This window comes from Gouania willdenowi, chromosome 1 (assembly GCF_900634775.1).
Source record: "Gouania willdenowi chromosome 1, fGouWil2.1, whole genome shotgun sequence".
Lineage (NCBI taxonomy): Eukaryota > Metazoa > Chordata > Actinopteri > Blenniiformes > Gobiesocidae > Gouania > Gouania willdenowi.
In genome coordinates, this window is record NC_041044.1 from 33,369,039 (window position 1) to 33,388,034 (window position 18,996).

Below are 18,996 nucleotides of genomic sequence, written 5' to 3' on the forward strand. Positions count from 1 at the left end.
TCAAAGCACAACTATATCTAGCTGAAGCTCTACACCTAGGACGCAACAGTGATATCTTGCTGTGCTATCTCCTCGTGTTTGGAAGGTGAACTTCCTCCTTTTGGACGTCATTGTTTAGGAACACAAGAACACACAGCATAAAAAAACATAACTGTGAAAAATATGTTTCAAAATGGTGACGGTAACAGGAAATACTTCAGTCTTATTTTCAACCAAAAATACGTCACGTCTCACTGTAAATATAGCTCGTACTTAAAGTCACGGTGCACAAAGTTTTATTGCAGTATGTTGTTTTACAAACAACAACAAACCACGCAATCAAGCAAACACAAGAGAATTAATAATGTACAATACACACATGTTGCATGCAGAACTATATATATATATATATATATATATATATATATATGTTTTTTTTCAATTGAAACCAGTTTTAATTTTTTAGAGAACAAAATAATATGAAAATAATAGCACTATTCCTATTGAGTTTTCACAAACCTACATCAAGTCACAGCATGTTTGAACTCAGAAAACTCCAGGAGGCAAAAACAGAACACTCTACACATGCATTGGTTTATATTTCTAAAGAAAAACTCTATAACAGAAACAGCATCTGAATATAGGACATGTTGGTCCAAAACAACGAGTAACTCAAACTCCTTGGAGGTCAGTGTCTTTTCTTTGGAGCTCAAGGACTATTAGCTACAGAAAACTCAGGAAACCTAACACTCAATGTCAGCCATGATGCTGTGAACCCAAATGTCCTTGTCCTCTACTTTGGTGTCCACCAGGTAAACGGTTAACCTGCGCTCCCAGGAATCACCGCTGACCTCGGACAGTTCCTGCACATGCTCCACTTGCGCAACCAGTGCTCTGTTCTCCACATGGTTTCTGAATAGCATGGATGCACGTTCTGACCACTGGCAATGCTTCACTCCTGTTAAAAGACAAAATAAATGTCTATGCTGAATTAAATCTCTTCAAATCATCTCTTTATCGGTGCACCACCAAGTAAAGACAGGACACTCTAACCCAGGGTTGTCAAGCTCATTTTAGTTCAGGGACCAAATATAATGTAGTTTAATCTTCAGTGGGCTGCAGATTTTAGGGGGGAAAACAAATTAATACAATAATTAATTACAAGCAGGAGAAATAGATGCAAATAAAAATGTAGAAGGTTCATTTTGAGTGTTTCTCCCTTGCATTGGTAACCATCTACCAAAGTGGTCCAAGGAATGAAATGCAATGAACCAGTTTATTTTGCACTGTTTTTATAGTTTTTTTTTCCCCCTTTACTGTGGTTATTGTTATGTTGCATTTTTGATAATTTTTTCACTATGATTATTGTTAATTTTGCGCAGTTTTGGTAAGTGTTTTTTTACTGTATTTAAATGTTTATTTTGCACAGTTTTTTTATACTTATTTAATGTCAACTTTGCAGTGTTTTATTCAGGTTGTTATTGTTAAGACTTTAATATATAATAAATCTATTTAAATATAATCTTGGTGAAATTATTTCAATTTATCAGTGTTTTTTCAACATTTTGAAGACATTTTAAAAAATACTGAGCATAGGCAGGTGTTGACTGGGCCTACAGGTCTGACACAGTCAGAGTTCACAGCAAACAGGTGAAAGCAGTTTTAATTGTTATGCTGCAAAAAGTAGAACAAACGACCAGCAGCGCTAAAGCCAGCATCCAAGTTAAACACTCTTTTCTCTACTGCATACAATGGAGAGGGAGATTGTTTTATAATTTTTGTTGATTTCAATCTGTTTATAAGTTTTTATAATGTTGATTTTTTAATCTGTTGATGTTTTCTGATGCTGCACCTTTAACCGTGTAAAGCACATTGAATTGCTTGGTGTATGAGATGCGCTTTGCCACATTTTTGGAAAATATGGTATAACGCTTTTTCGTGTAGAGGAACATGAATGTGGAACAACAACTCCGACTAACCAGACCAGAGACATTTGTAACATCTACAATACACAACAAGTTTCATTGTATATCATTCATACAGCAGCACATGTATTATTCCACTCACCTGCCAGTTGTGGCAGCAATAGCTTGAAACGGCAGCTGTCTGAAACTCCTCTATCAGTGGCCGGTATGAGAGAGCACTGGACAACTCATGTTTACCATGATCCAGTTCGTAAACAGAAGCTAACCCATTGGACAGCACCGCTTTCACCTGCACGCGATACCAGCTGCAAAACAAACAGATGATTATATTATCATAATCTGAAAGAATATTTCAAATTTACATGACTTTACAGAGGTTTCAGAACAGGTAATAACAGAGTATGTTTTATGAGTGTTTGTCAAAGCAAAGCGTCGGTGGTGCAGTTAACAATACAAGATTGTTGACATTCAGTTCCTAGCACTAATTCGTCTCCAAGAAAAAAAACCCCCTGAGTTTTAACAAGTATGCACGTTAGACAAATAAGTTACACTAATAACATCATGCACCTACTTTCTGTCAACCCTGGCAGCGTAGATCTCTCCTTTTTTAATGGGCGTGGATGGACTGGCAATCCCTGTCTGGTTGTAGTAAAGAACCATCTCCCCAATCAACACCACCAGTTTATGTAGATCGTCCCATCGCTGCAGCACAAAGTAACCTGGGTGACAGGCCACTGACACAAACACATCCAGATTCTGCCCGTTCTGAAATCAAACAAACAAGATTAAAAGCATCTCAACTCGGGCCGGGACAAAGTAATCGATGACGTCGACGCAAAAAATACGTAGACGCAAAATTGAGCACTGATGCATCGTTTGACCAAAACAAAGTAGGCGGCGCCGAAGAATAACTAACGCGAGTCGCTCTTCCGAGTTTCAAAAGTACAAGGTAGCGAAGGCACGCACTCGTTCCAAGGTAGCTGTTCCCATAACCCTCTTCCTTTATCCTGGGTGTGACCGGACGGCAGCACGCCAACGAGACAAGCAGGAAACACCCGCCGTGACATCAGCGGCGGCAGCAGCAGCACACGCGCACACACCGAGCCAAGCATAAAAAAACACCTTTACAACAGAGGCCATCAAATGGCTCTCACCATTAAAATATGAACCAAAAAAGCTTTGCTCTTTTCCTGAGTCAGGGTGAGAAGTTGCTCTACACCAGTGGTTCCCAAACTTTAATATAGAGCATTATGATGGAATGAATGAGTGATAACACAGATTTAAAAAAAATTGTAAATAAGTAGAATGAAACAGTATTTAGTGGCTCCTGAATAGATTTATTTTCTATAGTTTTTATCATTTCGTGTCATCTCCCCCCTAGTGTGGGACCATTTACATCATTATTATAATTATAAATTTTAACTAAAAATGAACATTATAAAACCCCATATTTATTTGTTAATTTTTCAATTTCTCTCTCTTATTTTTCGTTAGAAAAGCAGTTCCTATTTTAGCATTTGGAATTTTGAGTTTAAGAAAAATGTGAGCGGCAGAGTGTATTACTTTAAGTTGTTGTTATTTTCATGTGAATGAAGAAATAAATGATGCAATTTTTTCAGTAAGCTAGGCCTATGCATTTTCAACATAAATTTTAAATTCTGTTGGTTCATGAAGGACACCATGACAGGCTGCCGGCTCCCACTGCCTTTTTATTTTTATTGAATGCTACCTCTGACTCCGAATGCATTATTTTGTACTTTTATTATTCTTACTTGAACTTTGTTTTTAATTCTGAGTTGAAGAGCGATAAACATATATTGCAAAGTTAAGGAATTCATGTTTTTTTTTATTTTAGATATGTAAATCAACATGTATAAATTACTTTTAGTCAATTAATGAGATAATCTATAATCTAATCAGAAAAAATTAATCATTAGATTAATCGATGCAACTAAAAAATAATCGGTAATCGTTTAAAAAAAAATTATTTATCCCAGCCCTAATCTCAACTGATTTGTTTACATTTTTTCAAAAAAATCATAATTCATAAAAAATAAAATAATTGTAGGTAATGCACTTGCAACATTAATAATGGCCCTTTTCACACCTGGGGGAACTCCAGTGGGGGAGGCAGGGGGAGAGGAAGCTCTTTGGGCTGAGTGGAAGTCAGGATCACTGCATTTGAAACCAACTTGTCTGGAGACAAACTCACTCCTGGATCAGTGGCATTAATACCATTAATACAGTTCCAATCCAGGACATTAATAAACCTCCAAAAGCTGTACTGCAGTATTACCTGTATTGTTAGTGCTATGCCGCGCTGTGAGTTTCTGCCACTTTTCTGATTTGGCGAGTTGATGGTTGACGCTGTGGTGCAGCTCCTCGCCGTCAGCAGTGATAAAAAGGTACACATAGACCAGCTGGTCCCCTTTATGCTCCTCTTTTGCCACAATCTGACATAAGGGCACAGTACGGCATATATATATATATTTCAAGCTGCCTTTCATTTATGCATGCCCCAGCAGTAATTCCTACCTTCATGCTGCAGTTTTCAGCATCCTGCACAGCCTCCTTCAGATATAGAACAGCTTCTGGTGACCAGACTCCATCAGGGACCGTAAGGTCTGCCAGACGACATTTAGTGGCCTGAAAGAAAACAACAGTACACCCATGTGTGTTGTAGAACAGCAGATCACATTAAGCAAAATACTAAGTACAAACTTGTGGAGGTATGATGATGATATCTTTGCAGTAGAAAGGAGGAATCTCTCTGAGATCTGTGATTTCCACAGTGGCTGAAATGCCAAAGTCAATGAAGAGAATCTCAATGACTCTGTCGCTGTGTATGGTAATGATCTGAAAACAAAATCAGTAAACAGACAAACGGTATCATCTTGGTCCTAATACCTTAAATACAGAACTGTTCGTACCTCTGCTCTCGCCCACTTTCCTTTGTAACGGACCAAACAAAACTTGCCAGTGAAAGGTCTGGACACCAGGAACTCAGATGTATTCTACGGGGGAAAAAAAACAAAGATCTTAAAAAAGTTCTCTAATTTTTTGAAAATAAATAATTTTAATTGTACTTTAAGGAGAAAATTTTTTCAATTGGGGACCAAATGACCTGCCACTCGGGGGGGGAAATAAAAAAAAAAAAAAAAATGCCTTGATTATGGGCGTGGCTGCTGTAGCAGTATGACACGCCTACTCAGGCACTCAGGCAGCCAGTCAGTGCCAGCAGTGACAGACCGCTGCCTGCTCAACTCCTACATACAATACACAGCCCACAAGCACACAGCCTCACTCCAACACCTTCACCCCCCACATCAAAGCTACAGTTTCACCCCAGCTGCCTACAGAGGCTCTCTCCCCTATCTTCCCCCCCTCCTACAGAGACACCTTTCTCCATCAAAGAGAGAGATGTGAATAGACTTTTCAGGAGACAAAACCCCCGTAAGGCTTGTGGACCGGACTCTGTCTCTCCTTCTACCTTAAAGCACTGTGCTGATCAGCTGTCTCCAGTGTTCACAGACATTTTTAACACCTCACTGGAGACATGCACCGTACCAGCCTGTTTTAAGGCCTCCACCATCGTTCCTGTCCCTAAAAAGCTGAGGATCACAGGACTTAATGACTACAGACCCATCGCTCTGACATCTGTGGTCATGAAGTCCTTTGAACGCCTCATGCTCTCCCACATCAAGGACATCACCGACCCCCACCTGGACCCCCTGCAGTTTGCCTATAGATCCAACAGGTCCGTAGACGATGCTGTAAACCTGGCTCTCCACTTCATCCTCCAGCACCTGGACTCCCCAGGCTCCTACGCCAGGATCCTGTTTGTGGACTTCAGCTCTGCTTTTAATACAATAATCCCAGCTCTCCTTCAGGACAAGCTTTCCCAGCTGAACGTGCCAGACTCCACCTGCAAGTGGATCACAGACTTCCTGTCTGACAGGAAGCAGCACGTGAAGCTGGGAAAAACCATCTCTGCTCCCCGGACCATCAGCACTGGATCTCCTCAGGGCTGTGTTCTTTCTCCTCTGCTCTTCTCCCTGTACACCAACAGCTGCACCTCCTCTCACCAGTCGGTCAAACTCCTGAAGTTTGCAGACGACACGACCATCATCGGTCTCATCGCTGATGGAGACGAGTCTGACTACAGGTGGGAGACAGACCGGCTGGTGTCCTGGTGCAGCCAGAACAACCTGGAGCTCAATGCTTTAAAGACAGTGGAGATGATAGCAGACTTCAGGAAGAACCCAGTCCCCCTCACCCCCCTCACCCTGGGAGACTCTACAGTGAGCTCTGTAGAGTACTTCTGCTTCCTGGGGACCATCATCACTCAGGACCTCAAGTGGGAGCTGAACATCAGCTCCCTTATCAAAAAAGCTCAGCAGAGGATGTACTTTCTGCGGCAGCTGAAGAAGTTCAGTCTGCCAACAAAGATGATGGTGAACTTCTACAGCTCCATCATCCAGTCCATCCTCTGCTCCTCCATCACCATTTGGTACGCTGCAGCTACGGCCAAGGACAAGGCCAGACTGCAGCGTATCATCCACTCTGCAGAGAAGGTCATCGGCTGCAATCTGCCCTCCCTCCAGGACCTGTACGCCTCCAGGATTTTGAGGCGTGCAGGAAAGATTGTGGCCGACCCCTCCCACCCCGGTCATAAACTGTTTCAATCTCTCCCTTCTGGTAGGAGGTTTCGGTCCATCAGGACCAGAACCTCCAGACACAAAAACAGCTTCTTTCCCTCTGCCACCATCCACATGAACACACCCCAAGTCACCCACTGAACCCCCACCCGATCACCACCTCCACCAGCTTGATATCTGCTGCACTGTATATATATATATTTATATTTATCCTATTTATCCTTTATTCTCTATCTATCCTTTATTTATCCCTCATCCTTTATATTTATCATTATTATTATTATTATTGTTGCTGGGTTGTTCTTTGTTGTTTTGTTTTTATTTCTTTTTGTTGTTTGTTTTGTGCACCAACCACCAAGTCAAATTCCTTGTACTGTCCTTAAAACTGTACATGGCCAATAAAACATTTCTGATTCTGATTCTGACAAACAGTCCCTGCTCTACTCCCGCCATGAGCCTCAGAACACCGCGGCCTCACACACAAACCAGAAAGACACGCACACAGCAGCGAGAAGTACATGCATGTTCACGCACGCACGCACACACACACACACACACACACACACACACACACACACACACACACACACACACACACACACACACACACACACACACACACACACACACACACACACACACACACACACACACACACACACACACACACACACACACACACAGTTTGGTGAACCCTCTGATTAGACCATAATCTGCTCTTTATAGAAGCACTGAGTCAAAAACATCACCGCAGGAACACACGGAGCATGGAGTTCCTCATTGAGGCTGTCAATCACAGCTCACTGAGGGCTATGATTGGAGGAAACCCTCCTCCCTACTCTCAGCTTTTATAGGAGGGGCGGGGCCAAAAGTGACAGTTGGTGACGCAAAAAATTCAAATATTCCGTCTCAGCCAATAGCAAAATGCAATTGTAATAGCCGGTTCAACTCTTAGAGGCCCTTAACTCTGACATTTTACAATTAAATATGCAAAATCAAAACTTAACAGCTGTACACAGAGTGGTGGCTCTGGTGAGAATGAAGTACATGCATCCACGTAGGTTAACAACTTCCTAATTCGAGCTGGACAATTCAACTGAAAAGAACACACGTTATGAACTCTACCTGAGAGATGAACACTGCCTCTATGTTGTCAAGTGACTTTTGTAATCTTGCAATTCCTCTGGACGGCAGTTGGCAATGAATGATTCCATCATCACACACGTTTGTGACACCAACGTTGTGATAGATGATATTCACCTGGAGGCAAAACAATAAAATAAAAAGTAAAATCTACAAACAGAAGGTTCTCATTGGGCCTGCTTGAACTTACACAGAGTGGGTTGTTCATCTGAGCGTCCTGCAGAGCCTTCAGACAGAATGAGTTGATGTTGATGTCGACATCCTTGGATGTGTCGTGCAGAATCGCTACAGGTGTCTCGTTTTGTTGGCAGGTCTTTAAATTTTCCATCAGGAGAATTCTTCCAACAGCCACTTTCTCCAAAGTGGAGAGCAGCAAAGGATGAGAGCTCACAGCTTCCAGTCCTGCAATGTGTTAAAAACAGGAAAGATTAAAGAGAGCAAAAGGTCACAATCACTCAATCATGTTTGTGGCTTGTTATTGGAGGATGGTGATTGGGTCATGAACCAGACAACTTGAGAACTACTGAACTTGGATACAATCAACCGGTGTAAGTGTTTGGTTTACCTGCAAGTCTAATGTTGGTTGCTTGAAAAGGCAGAAAAGCAAAGTCTTGATGGAGGTGAAAAAGATGAGCCGTACTGGTTTCCACAGAGAAGCCGTAGTCCAAGTAGTAAATCTAGGACACAGACAAGTAGTCTTATTCATGAAACATTATTATAATTTATATATAATATAAAAGTGGCAAGATAAATAGTCATTGATCAAAGTATTGGCACCTCTGGAATTTCACCAGAAAACACACAATTTCTTCCAGAAATTGTTATTGGTATACATGCGTATATTTCCTTCATGTGCATTGAAAAAAAAACAAAAAACCAGTTTAAAAAAAAGCCGAAATTTAAATACTTTAAACAAAATGGACCGCAAAATTATTTGGATAAATCACTTGATGTGATGATCGTTTAAACTTATCTGTGGCAAGTAACAAATCACACCTGAAGCCTGTTACAATGTGTAAAAGTTGACTCAACTTTTGTGTTGTGTGTGTCACACCAAACATGGAAAAGAGAAAGAAGAGCCGAGAACTGTCTGAGGACTTGAGAAGCAAAATTGTGGAAAAATATGAACAATCTTATGGTTATAAGACCATCTCCAGAGATTTTCTAGTTCCTTTGTCCACTGTGCGTAATATCATCAAGAAGTTTCTAACCCACGAACTGAGGCTAATGAGGATAAACATCCTCAGTCAACTTCCACACAAATTCAGGCCATCATGCAGACTCAGGGTGCACCTTTTATACAACAATATAAGTAGCTTCAGGTGTGATTTCTATATTGCAGGACCTGTTACTTTCCACAGGTGAGTTTAAACAAGCATCTCATGCATAAAATAAAATTATTTATGCACCGTTTTAAAAGGGTGCCAACAATTTTTGTCCGGTCCTTTTCAATTTTCTGTAAAGTGATGTAAATTTTGCGTTTTTTCAAATCACAAGAAGAAAATAAACACGTGTATACGTATCAACATCTGTAATTGCAACAAATTCTGGGAGAAGTGGTGTATTTTCTGGAAAAATTACAGGAGTGCCAATACTTTTATCCATGAATGTAGATTTAAAAAAATATCTAACACTTTGTTGTTGACAAGAAAGCTCCAACTGAAAACCATACTACAAAATGAGCAAATACCAGAAAAAAATGTAATGCAGAAATGAAGAATATTTAATTTTGGATACTACCTTGACCTTGTCAGCCTCTCCAACCTCAATGACTTGCCCTCTGGCCAGCTCCTCCTCGTCTTCCCCTATTACAGCCACCAACTGACCAAGAGTGGGATTGGACACCGTATTTTGCCGATTTTGACTGTAGAGGCTGTGCATCATGTCTTCCATTAGTTCCTGGGCATAGGAGTACTTCTCGCCGACATACCTACGAAAGGTGTTCATAAAACTGTGTTTTCATATTCGGAGATGATTCCTCAGCAGTGTTTGGATAGATTTCTTCCTTACCTGATTGTGAGCGCATTGCTGCTTTTGGCTTCAGTAACCAACACTGACGGGTACTGCTCTGAGGGGAAAACCAAAGGTGGAGGGATCACTGGACCCTGGACTTTCAGACCTGATGGCAGAGTGTGGCTTGAGCACTGACCCATACCCTGCTTATCATTCCATTCTGCCGTGTTCAAGTCATACAAAATGGCCTGGGAACAGTCAAGTATATCACAGTTAGATTTAATACAAAAAAATACAAGCGATATATTTTGCTTTGTCAGAAAAAACAAACACTATTGAAGTGTAAGCACACCCTAAAACCACTTTTTCTGCTGAATACATACTGTATATGATTAAGTATGAAGTAATATAGTTTATTGATACCAGTCCAACTCTTCACATTTTATTTATTTATTATTTATTTTATTTTTAAGTATGTAAATTTAGCATTTTTAGTTGTAAAATGTAAAAGTGACTGCCCTTTATGGGTTGAACACCGGCTATTGCAATTGAATTTTACTATTGGCTGAGATTTGATCAGCGATGTCTTTTTGGATTGGCCCCACCCCTCCTGTAAAAGATGGTGGGAGGGACTAGTTTCCTCCTCTCACAGCCCTTGAGTGAGCATTGATTGTGGGACCGAAAAGAGCTGTGAGGGCGGGGCTGCTGTGACTGGTGTATCTTAACAACTCTAGGAGCAACACCCATGATCTAGGGGGAAATTTTTTCAAAATTTCCCCCTAGTGGCAGGTAAGCAAAAATTTGAGGGCGTAAGCCTATTCTTTTTTTTTTTTTTTTTTTAATTCTCCTATAACGTTCCTCATCTCACGCTTTTACCTTTTTCTTATTGTTGGGCATCGGGTACTCCACTGTGCAAATATCAAGCAGAAGAGACAAGTTATTGAGGATCTCTTCAGGGAATTGCATCTGATACGTGTCCATGAAAAGCTTTGGCAAAGCATGGGCCCAAATACCCTGACTGTACTTAGACAGAAGCTCCTCGAGTCTTTTTCGCAAATCAGCTGACAAGACAGTGGATGATTGGGAACCCAGCGAGTTAACAGAAACATTGGGTTGGGAGACGGAAACCGGTGGTGAAGTGTTGCCTGATTTAGTGGAGCCCAATGTTAGTAATAAAAGCTGAGCCAGTTGATTGCTGTCAGAGGACGGTGGTGGGAGGTGGAAGGTGGGAGCAGAGCCGTCTGTGGGACTTTGTGCAGCAGCTGAAGACAACAACGTGTCAGGTTGAGGAGGGAAAAGGAAGGTCGGCTTATCCAAAGGGCTGTTGGGGGACACTTTCTGTCTGGGGCTGTTAGTGCTGAGTGGATGTGTGGAAAGCTGTAGAGGGGATGACGGTGATGAAGGAACTGAGTTGATGGGTGATGATGGATGCACGTTGGGTTTGTGATTGACAGAGTTACTGGTGGGCAGAGCAGGGTAGATGAGCCGGTCAGCTCGACCAGTGGTTTGAGGTTTCTCCAGCTGTGGGAGCCAGAGAGGGAAAAACTAAGCATTAGCATTAGAAAACAAGTGGGTAACAATTAAAACACATAGAAACACCATATGTGTGAATCACATTCACACAATTTACATCTTTAAACCTTACATCAACTCTGTATAAACTCTTTGCAAACATTTATTGTCAACAAGCTTAGATGAGGTTGAAAAGGTATTTTTGCATTCAGACGTTGCAGACTCACCGTACAAATGTGCGTCCACTTTTCTAAGTTGATGAGGGCCTGGGGATGCAGCTCCTTGCCAAACATCTGGTTGTAGATGTCTGGCAGTTTAGACAGCCAGAGCCCTTTGCAGTACCTCTGCAGGAGCTGAGTTATCCTGCTCTGCATCATCACCTCATTCACACCAGGCTGCGAAGGATATTAAACATCACTATACATTTTAAGCTTTAAACTCTCTAGGGCTGGGAAACATATCAAAATTCAAGATATATCGAGTTTTCTATTTTGGCAATATAGAAAATTAAGATATTGCCTATATTGATATATTTCTATTTCATAGCTTATTTTGTATAAAAATACTTGTTTTAAGAATCACAGATTTCGCTACTTCTCAGAACAGCATGAAAAGCACAATTAGATGATCACTGATTACATCCTAATCCAGACCCTCCCCTAAACAAGCCACACTGCAGAACTCACTCACACGTGCTGTCCCCTATAGGAGAAAAAGCAAAAAGTGGCATATATTGTGCAGCTATTTGTTAATAAATGTATATGTGGCATTTTGCATCAGCAATATTAACCCAAAATACTCTTTCTGGTAAGACCATCAAGTTAAAAATAAAAAAAAATAAAATATTTTTTTCCTTTTTTTTCATAAAATAAAATAGAAGAAATATAGAGATTCATGTCGTATATTGCCATTTTGAGAAAAAATATTGAGATATGAGTTTTGGTCTATATCGCTTAGCTCTAACTCACACTATTTGTATTTGCCTTTGATAACAAAAGCAGTGTGAAGCCCGATCCACTCCATATTTACTGTCTGCAAAGCACTTTTAGATCAGAATGTAACGAGGTAACATTAAACTAACGCTGTACAATATACCCATAAATATCGTAGAGCGATATAAAAACATCTACCGTACGATAGAACCCTCTATCTTTTATTTCGCTAATTTAATATGTGTATTCTTGGTCCCACTCCGTCTTTAAAATATCATGACGCAGACTAATCTACTGACTGCAATGCTGCTACTTTGCAGTAGCATGTTTACGTCACCCAGACATACTAGTTTATTGCATCATAACACTGCGTTCACACCGAGAGCAAGCTGGTCCCGGTCGACGTGACTGAAGTGTGTCTGCCTTGTGTAATCCACGATCAGCTACTGAAGCCGGGCCGGGCATTGCTCTGACATGAGCGTTAAGTGTTTAGCTTACGCGACAAAGATGCAGAAAATTGACACTGTGATATAGGGAGGTGAAACACTACTTTTTTCAGCCAGATTAAATCCCCCGGAGAGACCGCAATCATCAATTAGTCTGGTTACAAACTGTGTCACTACAGCCAATATGACTATTCCAAACAAAATAGCTGCAAAGGTGTCAGACAAATGGAAGTGTTAATTCATCTCCAGCTGCTCTAGAAGGACTTTTAAAGAACAAAACCTAATGAAACCTCTACTATCGTATAAGATCTTTGATAGAGTAATTCACTGCAGATTCGGTTTGAAACCATAGCGGTGGCCTTTAATGTTGGTTTTTGTGCCCCCTGGTGGCATTTCCACATACAAATTTACAAATTACAACACGCGACAACAGTATATGTAGCATAAGTCATGAATATTCCTTCGTTGAGAAGATCCTTGAAGAAGTACTATTTATTTTAGTTCATTTTCATATATATCAAAAAGCAACTTTCAATTAATTTCATGTATTTTTTTTAAGGAAAAAATACTATATCGGGATATCTATTGTTATCAGGATATAAATCTACCTATACCGTGATATAACATTTTCTCCATATCGCACAGCCCTACATTAAACATACCGCAGCATTGCTTTGTGCAGTGACCTCCTGAGCAGGAAACTCTGGAAAACAAACAATGTGAAGAAGTTTTTAGATTGAAGATAAAATAATACAGTGAAAAATCAATAGATCAATGTTTAGGTCTTTACAAATGCACAATGCTACTTACAATTTTCCCTATTTCCCACTTATATCCTCACATCATTGTGAATTAAAGAGAAAAAAAAACAATGGTACTCACCTTTCTGTACTTCATCTCTTGTGCAGCTTGGTACTTTTTGGCTAGAATTGAAAAGTGTTTTTATCATGACATATTAGCATGACAATAATATCATGCCATAATACACAACAGTAAGAAGTTATTTTTAAATATTTAAAAAATCAGCTGCAATTGTGGTTTTTATAAGCAAGAACTTTGGTACATTCAGACAAATGCAAAAAAGTTGGTTGTGGTTTTCATGCATTACTTTGACTAAAGAAACTCATCTCACATTATGACACAATAAGACAATACTGTAAGCAATAGACAGTTCTGATGGTAAATGGTAAATGAAGCTTAACCTTGGAGAATAACCACAGCCTGAGTACCTTGGTTTACCTGTGAGGTGGAGTGCACAGCGTGAATGTAGCTTTAGGAAAGGGATGCCTCTCCTCAACTGGAGTTACTGGGCTTAACCTCTGGTCAAACTTCCTGTTGTTGAAAATGAAAAACAGAAGAATTGTGTGGTTTTATTTGTGTAGTTATGCCTTCCATGAAGCAATAAAGCGAGGTGTTCATCTACTAGAAAAAGAGAATTATAGTGGGTATTGCCAACCTGTAGTCTCCTGTGGCACTACAGCCTCTATAGCCATGACGATAGCGATTCACTGACCAGTTATACGCAATGGGACCAGAGGGCTGACGAAGAGAGAAGCTGGACCTCATCAACGGAACTAAAATGAGAGATAATGGATCAGATTGAAGAACAAAAAGAAGCAAGCTGATTAAAACATAAAAGACCACCTTGATAGACTTTAGTAGTTATTTGTTCCTAGTTTTTATGAGCCCATTAATGCTCTGCAGCCAGAGTGGGAAACATGCAACACTTTATCTCTCCTTTTTAAAGACAAAGTTATGATTCAGGAGAGACAATGTTCCCCATAAGAGACGTCTCGTACCATTGAACATGTAATAGTTGAAGGGTTTGGCTCTCATCTTGCAGTTGATGACCTGAGCACTACCACGTTTCTTGATGCTCTTCTGCCTGGCGACCAGTTCAGCAATGTGGGCCGTGTCTTCATTTGACACAGCAAAGCACCTCAGCTACAGACAGACATGCACACAATACATTCATTTTAAAAACCAAAAATCAAGTCACTACAGCTGGGGAAAACACACAAAATGGAACAATACTCACCTCACCCTTGTGAAATCTTAAGCACACCACTGAGGAGATGCTTTTAAGGTAGTCCTCTAGGCTGGAGAAACCCAATTTCCTGAGTGGAATGAACTCCCCGCACAGTGACCTGTACTCTGATTGGAGTGCAGAAAGGGAAACACCATCCTTGCTGGACAGCAGGAGGGATCGCAACATCTTCTTGGTGAACTCATTGTCCGACATCTTTTTAACTAGAAAAACAAACAAAACCAAAGGAAAACAGAATAGAAAGATAATCATCAACCTAATAATTAGTGAGATTAGTCTTTGGGTTTTTATGTAGCCTATGTTAGTCCTACTGTTGATAATACTACAAAAAAATAAATTACAAAAGGCATTGAAAATCTGCATATGTATGATGAATGTGGAATTACAAATAACCAAACAACTAAAATATAGATTAATAAAAGTTTGAATCATTAGATTCCTTTTTTCACATCACTTTTGGGAATGCCCAAATATTAAAGACTTCTGGTGTTTATGATGTAGATGGTATTCCTCTATATTTAAACTTAACTCATTCAGTGCCAGCCATTTTCAGAATTTCTACCCCCCCACCCCCCCTCTCAGTGCCAGCCGTCCTATGACAATCTGACAGCTGAATAGGGATGTAATGATTCACTCAACTCCCGATTCGATTCACGATACTGGGTTCACGATACGATTCTCTCACAATTTATTTTACAAAATGGGACTGTAGAAAAATGATGACTGAAAAATATTCCTATATTTTTTGGGGGAAAAAACTATACTGTTTTCCTTTTATTTTTCATTGTCAAAAGAATCCCTTGACAAACTATTCAAAACAATGCAATTTAACTAAAAATAAATCTTGATTGAAATAAATAAAGGAATAATACAAATGAAGAAGAAGGCTATTAATTTAAATTCTGGTTCTATAGTAAAAAAAATACAAAACTGCATAACAGTTCTTTTTAAAAGTGCAACTGAAATGTATTTTGTGTCTTAACAATTGGACTTAAAAAAAAAAAAAAACAGTCGTTGCACTGACTTACATCAGATATTTGTTTGGACCAGCAGAGGGCGCTGGTAACCCAGTGGTCGGTTGGCATGCAGATATCTTGCAGTGAAGAAGAGATGCTATGCTAGCAGACAGAGCTAATAGAAAAACGTTACTTTTACAGATATTCACATAATATTACAGATATTTTTGGGTGCTAAAGGGGTAAGTAATCATTTATGAACATGTTTAAAAGCAGAAGGCGGCCAGAAAGAAAGTATTAGTAGATTCCGTCCGCCGCCACCACTTCTGGATAGCGCTCTCTGCTGGTTAAAAAAAAAAGTACTGCAATTTTCACAGTGTCGATGTGAATCTTGATACCTATGAATCGATTTTGAACTGCCTTACGATTAATCGTTACATCCCTACATCTGAAACCAAATTCTGAAAGATTAGACTCTCTACTTTCATCATTTGTTTCTAGCTTGTTTGGTTCTTCCGTAATCAGCAGTTGAATAGAGGCAAGTTTCACACAAATCACCAGTTTGTGACAAAAAGCTGAGAAAAAGTCTATTAGTGACTTTGAAGCAATTTTTTTTTTTTGCTTTAGGGACACCTCAACATTAGTTTCCTTCTATAAAACTACAAAAACAACACTGAGAATGGGCTTTTGATGGCAACATTATTATTATTTCGATATCTAGGTCAGAGTTGAATGGTTTTCTTCCTGTATTTTGTCCGTCCTCCAAGTCTCTCCCCCCGTCATGCTCCACACACGCAACTTCCTCCTCCTCCCGGACATGCCGAGTGTCACCTCTTGCCCCGTTTTTTTTTTTTTTTTTTAAATCGTTTTCTCTCACCATCACAACACTCTCAACAGTCCACTTAGTTCCACACATGCTCTGGTTGAGTGTTCCCTGCTGTGAGCTGCACCATCAACTCTCGTAGCGCCATTTTCGGTCTCTAAACTAAACTCCTGTCCTCTCCCTCTGAGCTCTGCCCATCAAGGTTGATCCCTCATCCAAAGGTGCTCTGCTGCTACCTACATGTAACCAGTTGGTCACGACATCATGTACAAGTTAGACATTCATGGAAGACCTTTGTCACACTGTCTCCTAGCAATATATATATATATTTCCATTTTATCATGTTTAACACAGCAAGTTCTACTTTTAAAAATACATATACAGAAAAAAAAAATTCACATTTTGGGGTATTTCCTGGGTTAGCACTAAAATAAAAGGGTTAGCAGGGTAGCTAAAAATAAATGAGCTAAAATAAAACTGACGGAACTTTAAGTCTCTCATCTCTCATCCAAAGGTGCTCTGCTGCTACCTACATGTCACCAGTTGGTCACTACATCATGTACAAGTTAGATATTCATGGAGGACCTTTGTCACACTGTCTCCTAGCAATATATATATATATTTTAACGTATTTAACACAGCAAGTTCTACTTTTAAAAATACATATACGGAATAAAAAATTCACATTTTGGGGTATTTCCTGGATTAGCACTAAAATAAAAGGGTTAGCGGGGTAGCTAAAAATAAATGAGCTAAAAATAAAACTGACGGAACTTTAAGTCACATGGTGCACCTATCGCTGAGTATGAATAGACTGGCAGTCTATTGATAAGTTTCCGAATCAATAGCCACGACCTAATTGAACACACATATATATATATATTCCAACACTAAGTTGGAACCACACACTTGGGGACAGTTTTGCCCTTCTAATTACCACGTTGTTTGCAAGTTTCTGTAAAAATAACAATACTACTGGGGGAAAAATGCAATAATCACGATTATACATATATTATTTGCACGCCAAAGTACGGTCGTTAATTAGTACATTATTTTAGGAATGAATGTTAATAACGAGCTGATTGTGACAGAGAATGAACAAGGAGAGCAACTTACTTAATGTAACTTTTTTTTTAAATCACCTGTAAACCATTGAACTACAGCCAACGCTTCCATGCACCGGATATCGAGGCCTAGGCTAATGGATGCTAATGTTTTAGCTAAGTCGACGGCTAAAAGTGCACGGTTGGCGTTTTTGGTTGAAAATAAAGTTTTTGCTCATTAATGAAGTGTAATTACGATTAAATCTGGGTTTGGTAGCGTTTTTGGCTGACGGAGGAGTGTGTAAATTACCTTTCTTTGGAGAGGGAACGAAGACCACGATGAGCTCAGCATCGACACACTCTGGCTAACTGTGCGACGTTCATGACCGTGGAAAAAAACGTGGACAATTCAAAATTTCAAACTCTCAATTATTTGAAATGTAAAACATTATCACGTGGATAATAATAAATACGTAACTACTTATTAATTAAACTTTACATAAACTATAAAAAGTGATATTATTATAGTTTGGAAAAAGTTATAATTATGCCGCGTTTAAGTTCTACAACATTACAATAAAGTTTCCTGTACTGTACAAGCTATAATTTGTGACCATTACATTAAAACAATTACCTAGAAATAGTAAAACCGTTTTGTAAATAAAGCTTTTATATGATACAGATCAATTTAATTTATAGCTAAAAAAAATCTAATTGATCTATTCTGTAACATATACAAATACAATGAAAGTAATTTCTCGCAGGCCTTCACAAAAGCCAAAGTAAAACAAGCGATCGGTTCACACATCCAGTACAACATCATCTATCTATAGGACTCAAAATAAATGGTTTAATCTTAACCTTTAGCAATTGATCACACATTTATAATATATATACTACTTTGTTTTTCTGCATGTATCTGCTCCTATATTTCACACTAATTAAAATAACTATCCCATCGTATATCCCTCTAACTTGGTGCAGAACTAAAAATATTCATGTTTACATTGACATTTGAGCCTAAAGCTCTGCATTACATACGGTAGAAAAGACGTAATAAATGATAAATTTGAGGATTTTTCTCGAATCAATATTAGGCCATTCGAAGGAAAAACAAATTATCTATTTCCCAGCCCTATTCATATCCATCTTCACCTTCATTTTTTCTTCTTTTCCCTCTTACCTGAACCAACCAGTAGCCCCTGTTAACCATTCGTCCTCCACATATCTTAATCTGGTTTCTATAACTTTTTCCCCCCATGCTCCATCTAAACTGTACCATAAATGAGCTCATTTCTCATCCTGTCCATCATGATCACCCCCAATTAGGGCTGAACGATTAATTGCATTTGTGATATTATCGCATTATATATATTTTTATATTTTTTTAATTTTGTTTTTCTTGTACTGTCCTGTTAAGTTCAGAGTGCTTAAGAAGTGCAGCCCACATGTTTACATGTTTCATGAAGCGTGAAGTTATAGTTAGATATGTTGAAGAGGTAAAGCCACAGATTTGTTTTGCCTTATTGTTGTAATCTGTGCTTTAAAAATTATATTTTATATTTATTTAAAGTTTAAA

The 18,996-nt window shown here is 39.2% G+C and overlaps 1 protein-coding gene across 1 annotated transcript; it reads right to left on the reverse strand.

The window, feature by feature from the left end:
* Positions 1 to 432: 432 nt before the first annotated feature.
* tdrd7a (tudor domain containing 7 a) lies at positions 433 to 17,986 on the reverse strand. The gene is given in 23 exon segments (XM_028450595.1): positions 433 to 960; positions 2,047 to 2,090; positions 2,092 to 2,209; positions 2,476 to 2,669; positions 4,012 to 4,170; positions 4,172 to 4,357; positions 4,440 to 4,550; positions 4,626 to 4,760; positions 4,835 to 4,918; positions 7,688 to 7,822; positions 7,896 to 8,107; positions 8,271 to 8,382; positions 9,446 to 9,635; positions 9,716 to 9,906; positions 10,535 to 11,179; positions 11,398 to 11,565; positions 13,211 to 13,251; positions 13,431 to 13,471; positions 13,788 to 13,880; positions 14,005 to 14,122; positions 14,348 to 14,492; positions 14,587 to 14,798; positions 17,728 to 17,986. Coding segments are annotated over 22 exon segments (3,564 nt in total). The 5' UTR covers positions 14,791 to 14,798; positions 17,728 to 17,986; the 3' UTR covers positions 433 to 722.
* Between the last annotated feature and the right edge of the window lie 1,010 nt (positions 17,987 to 18,996).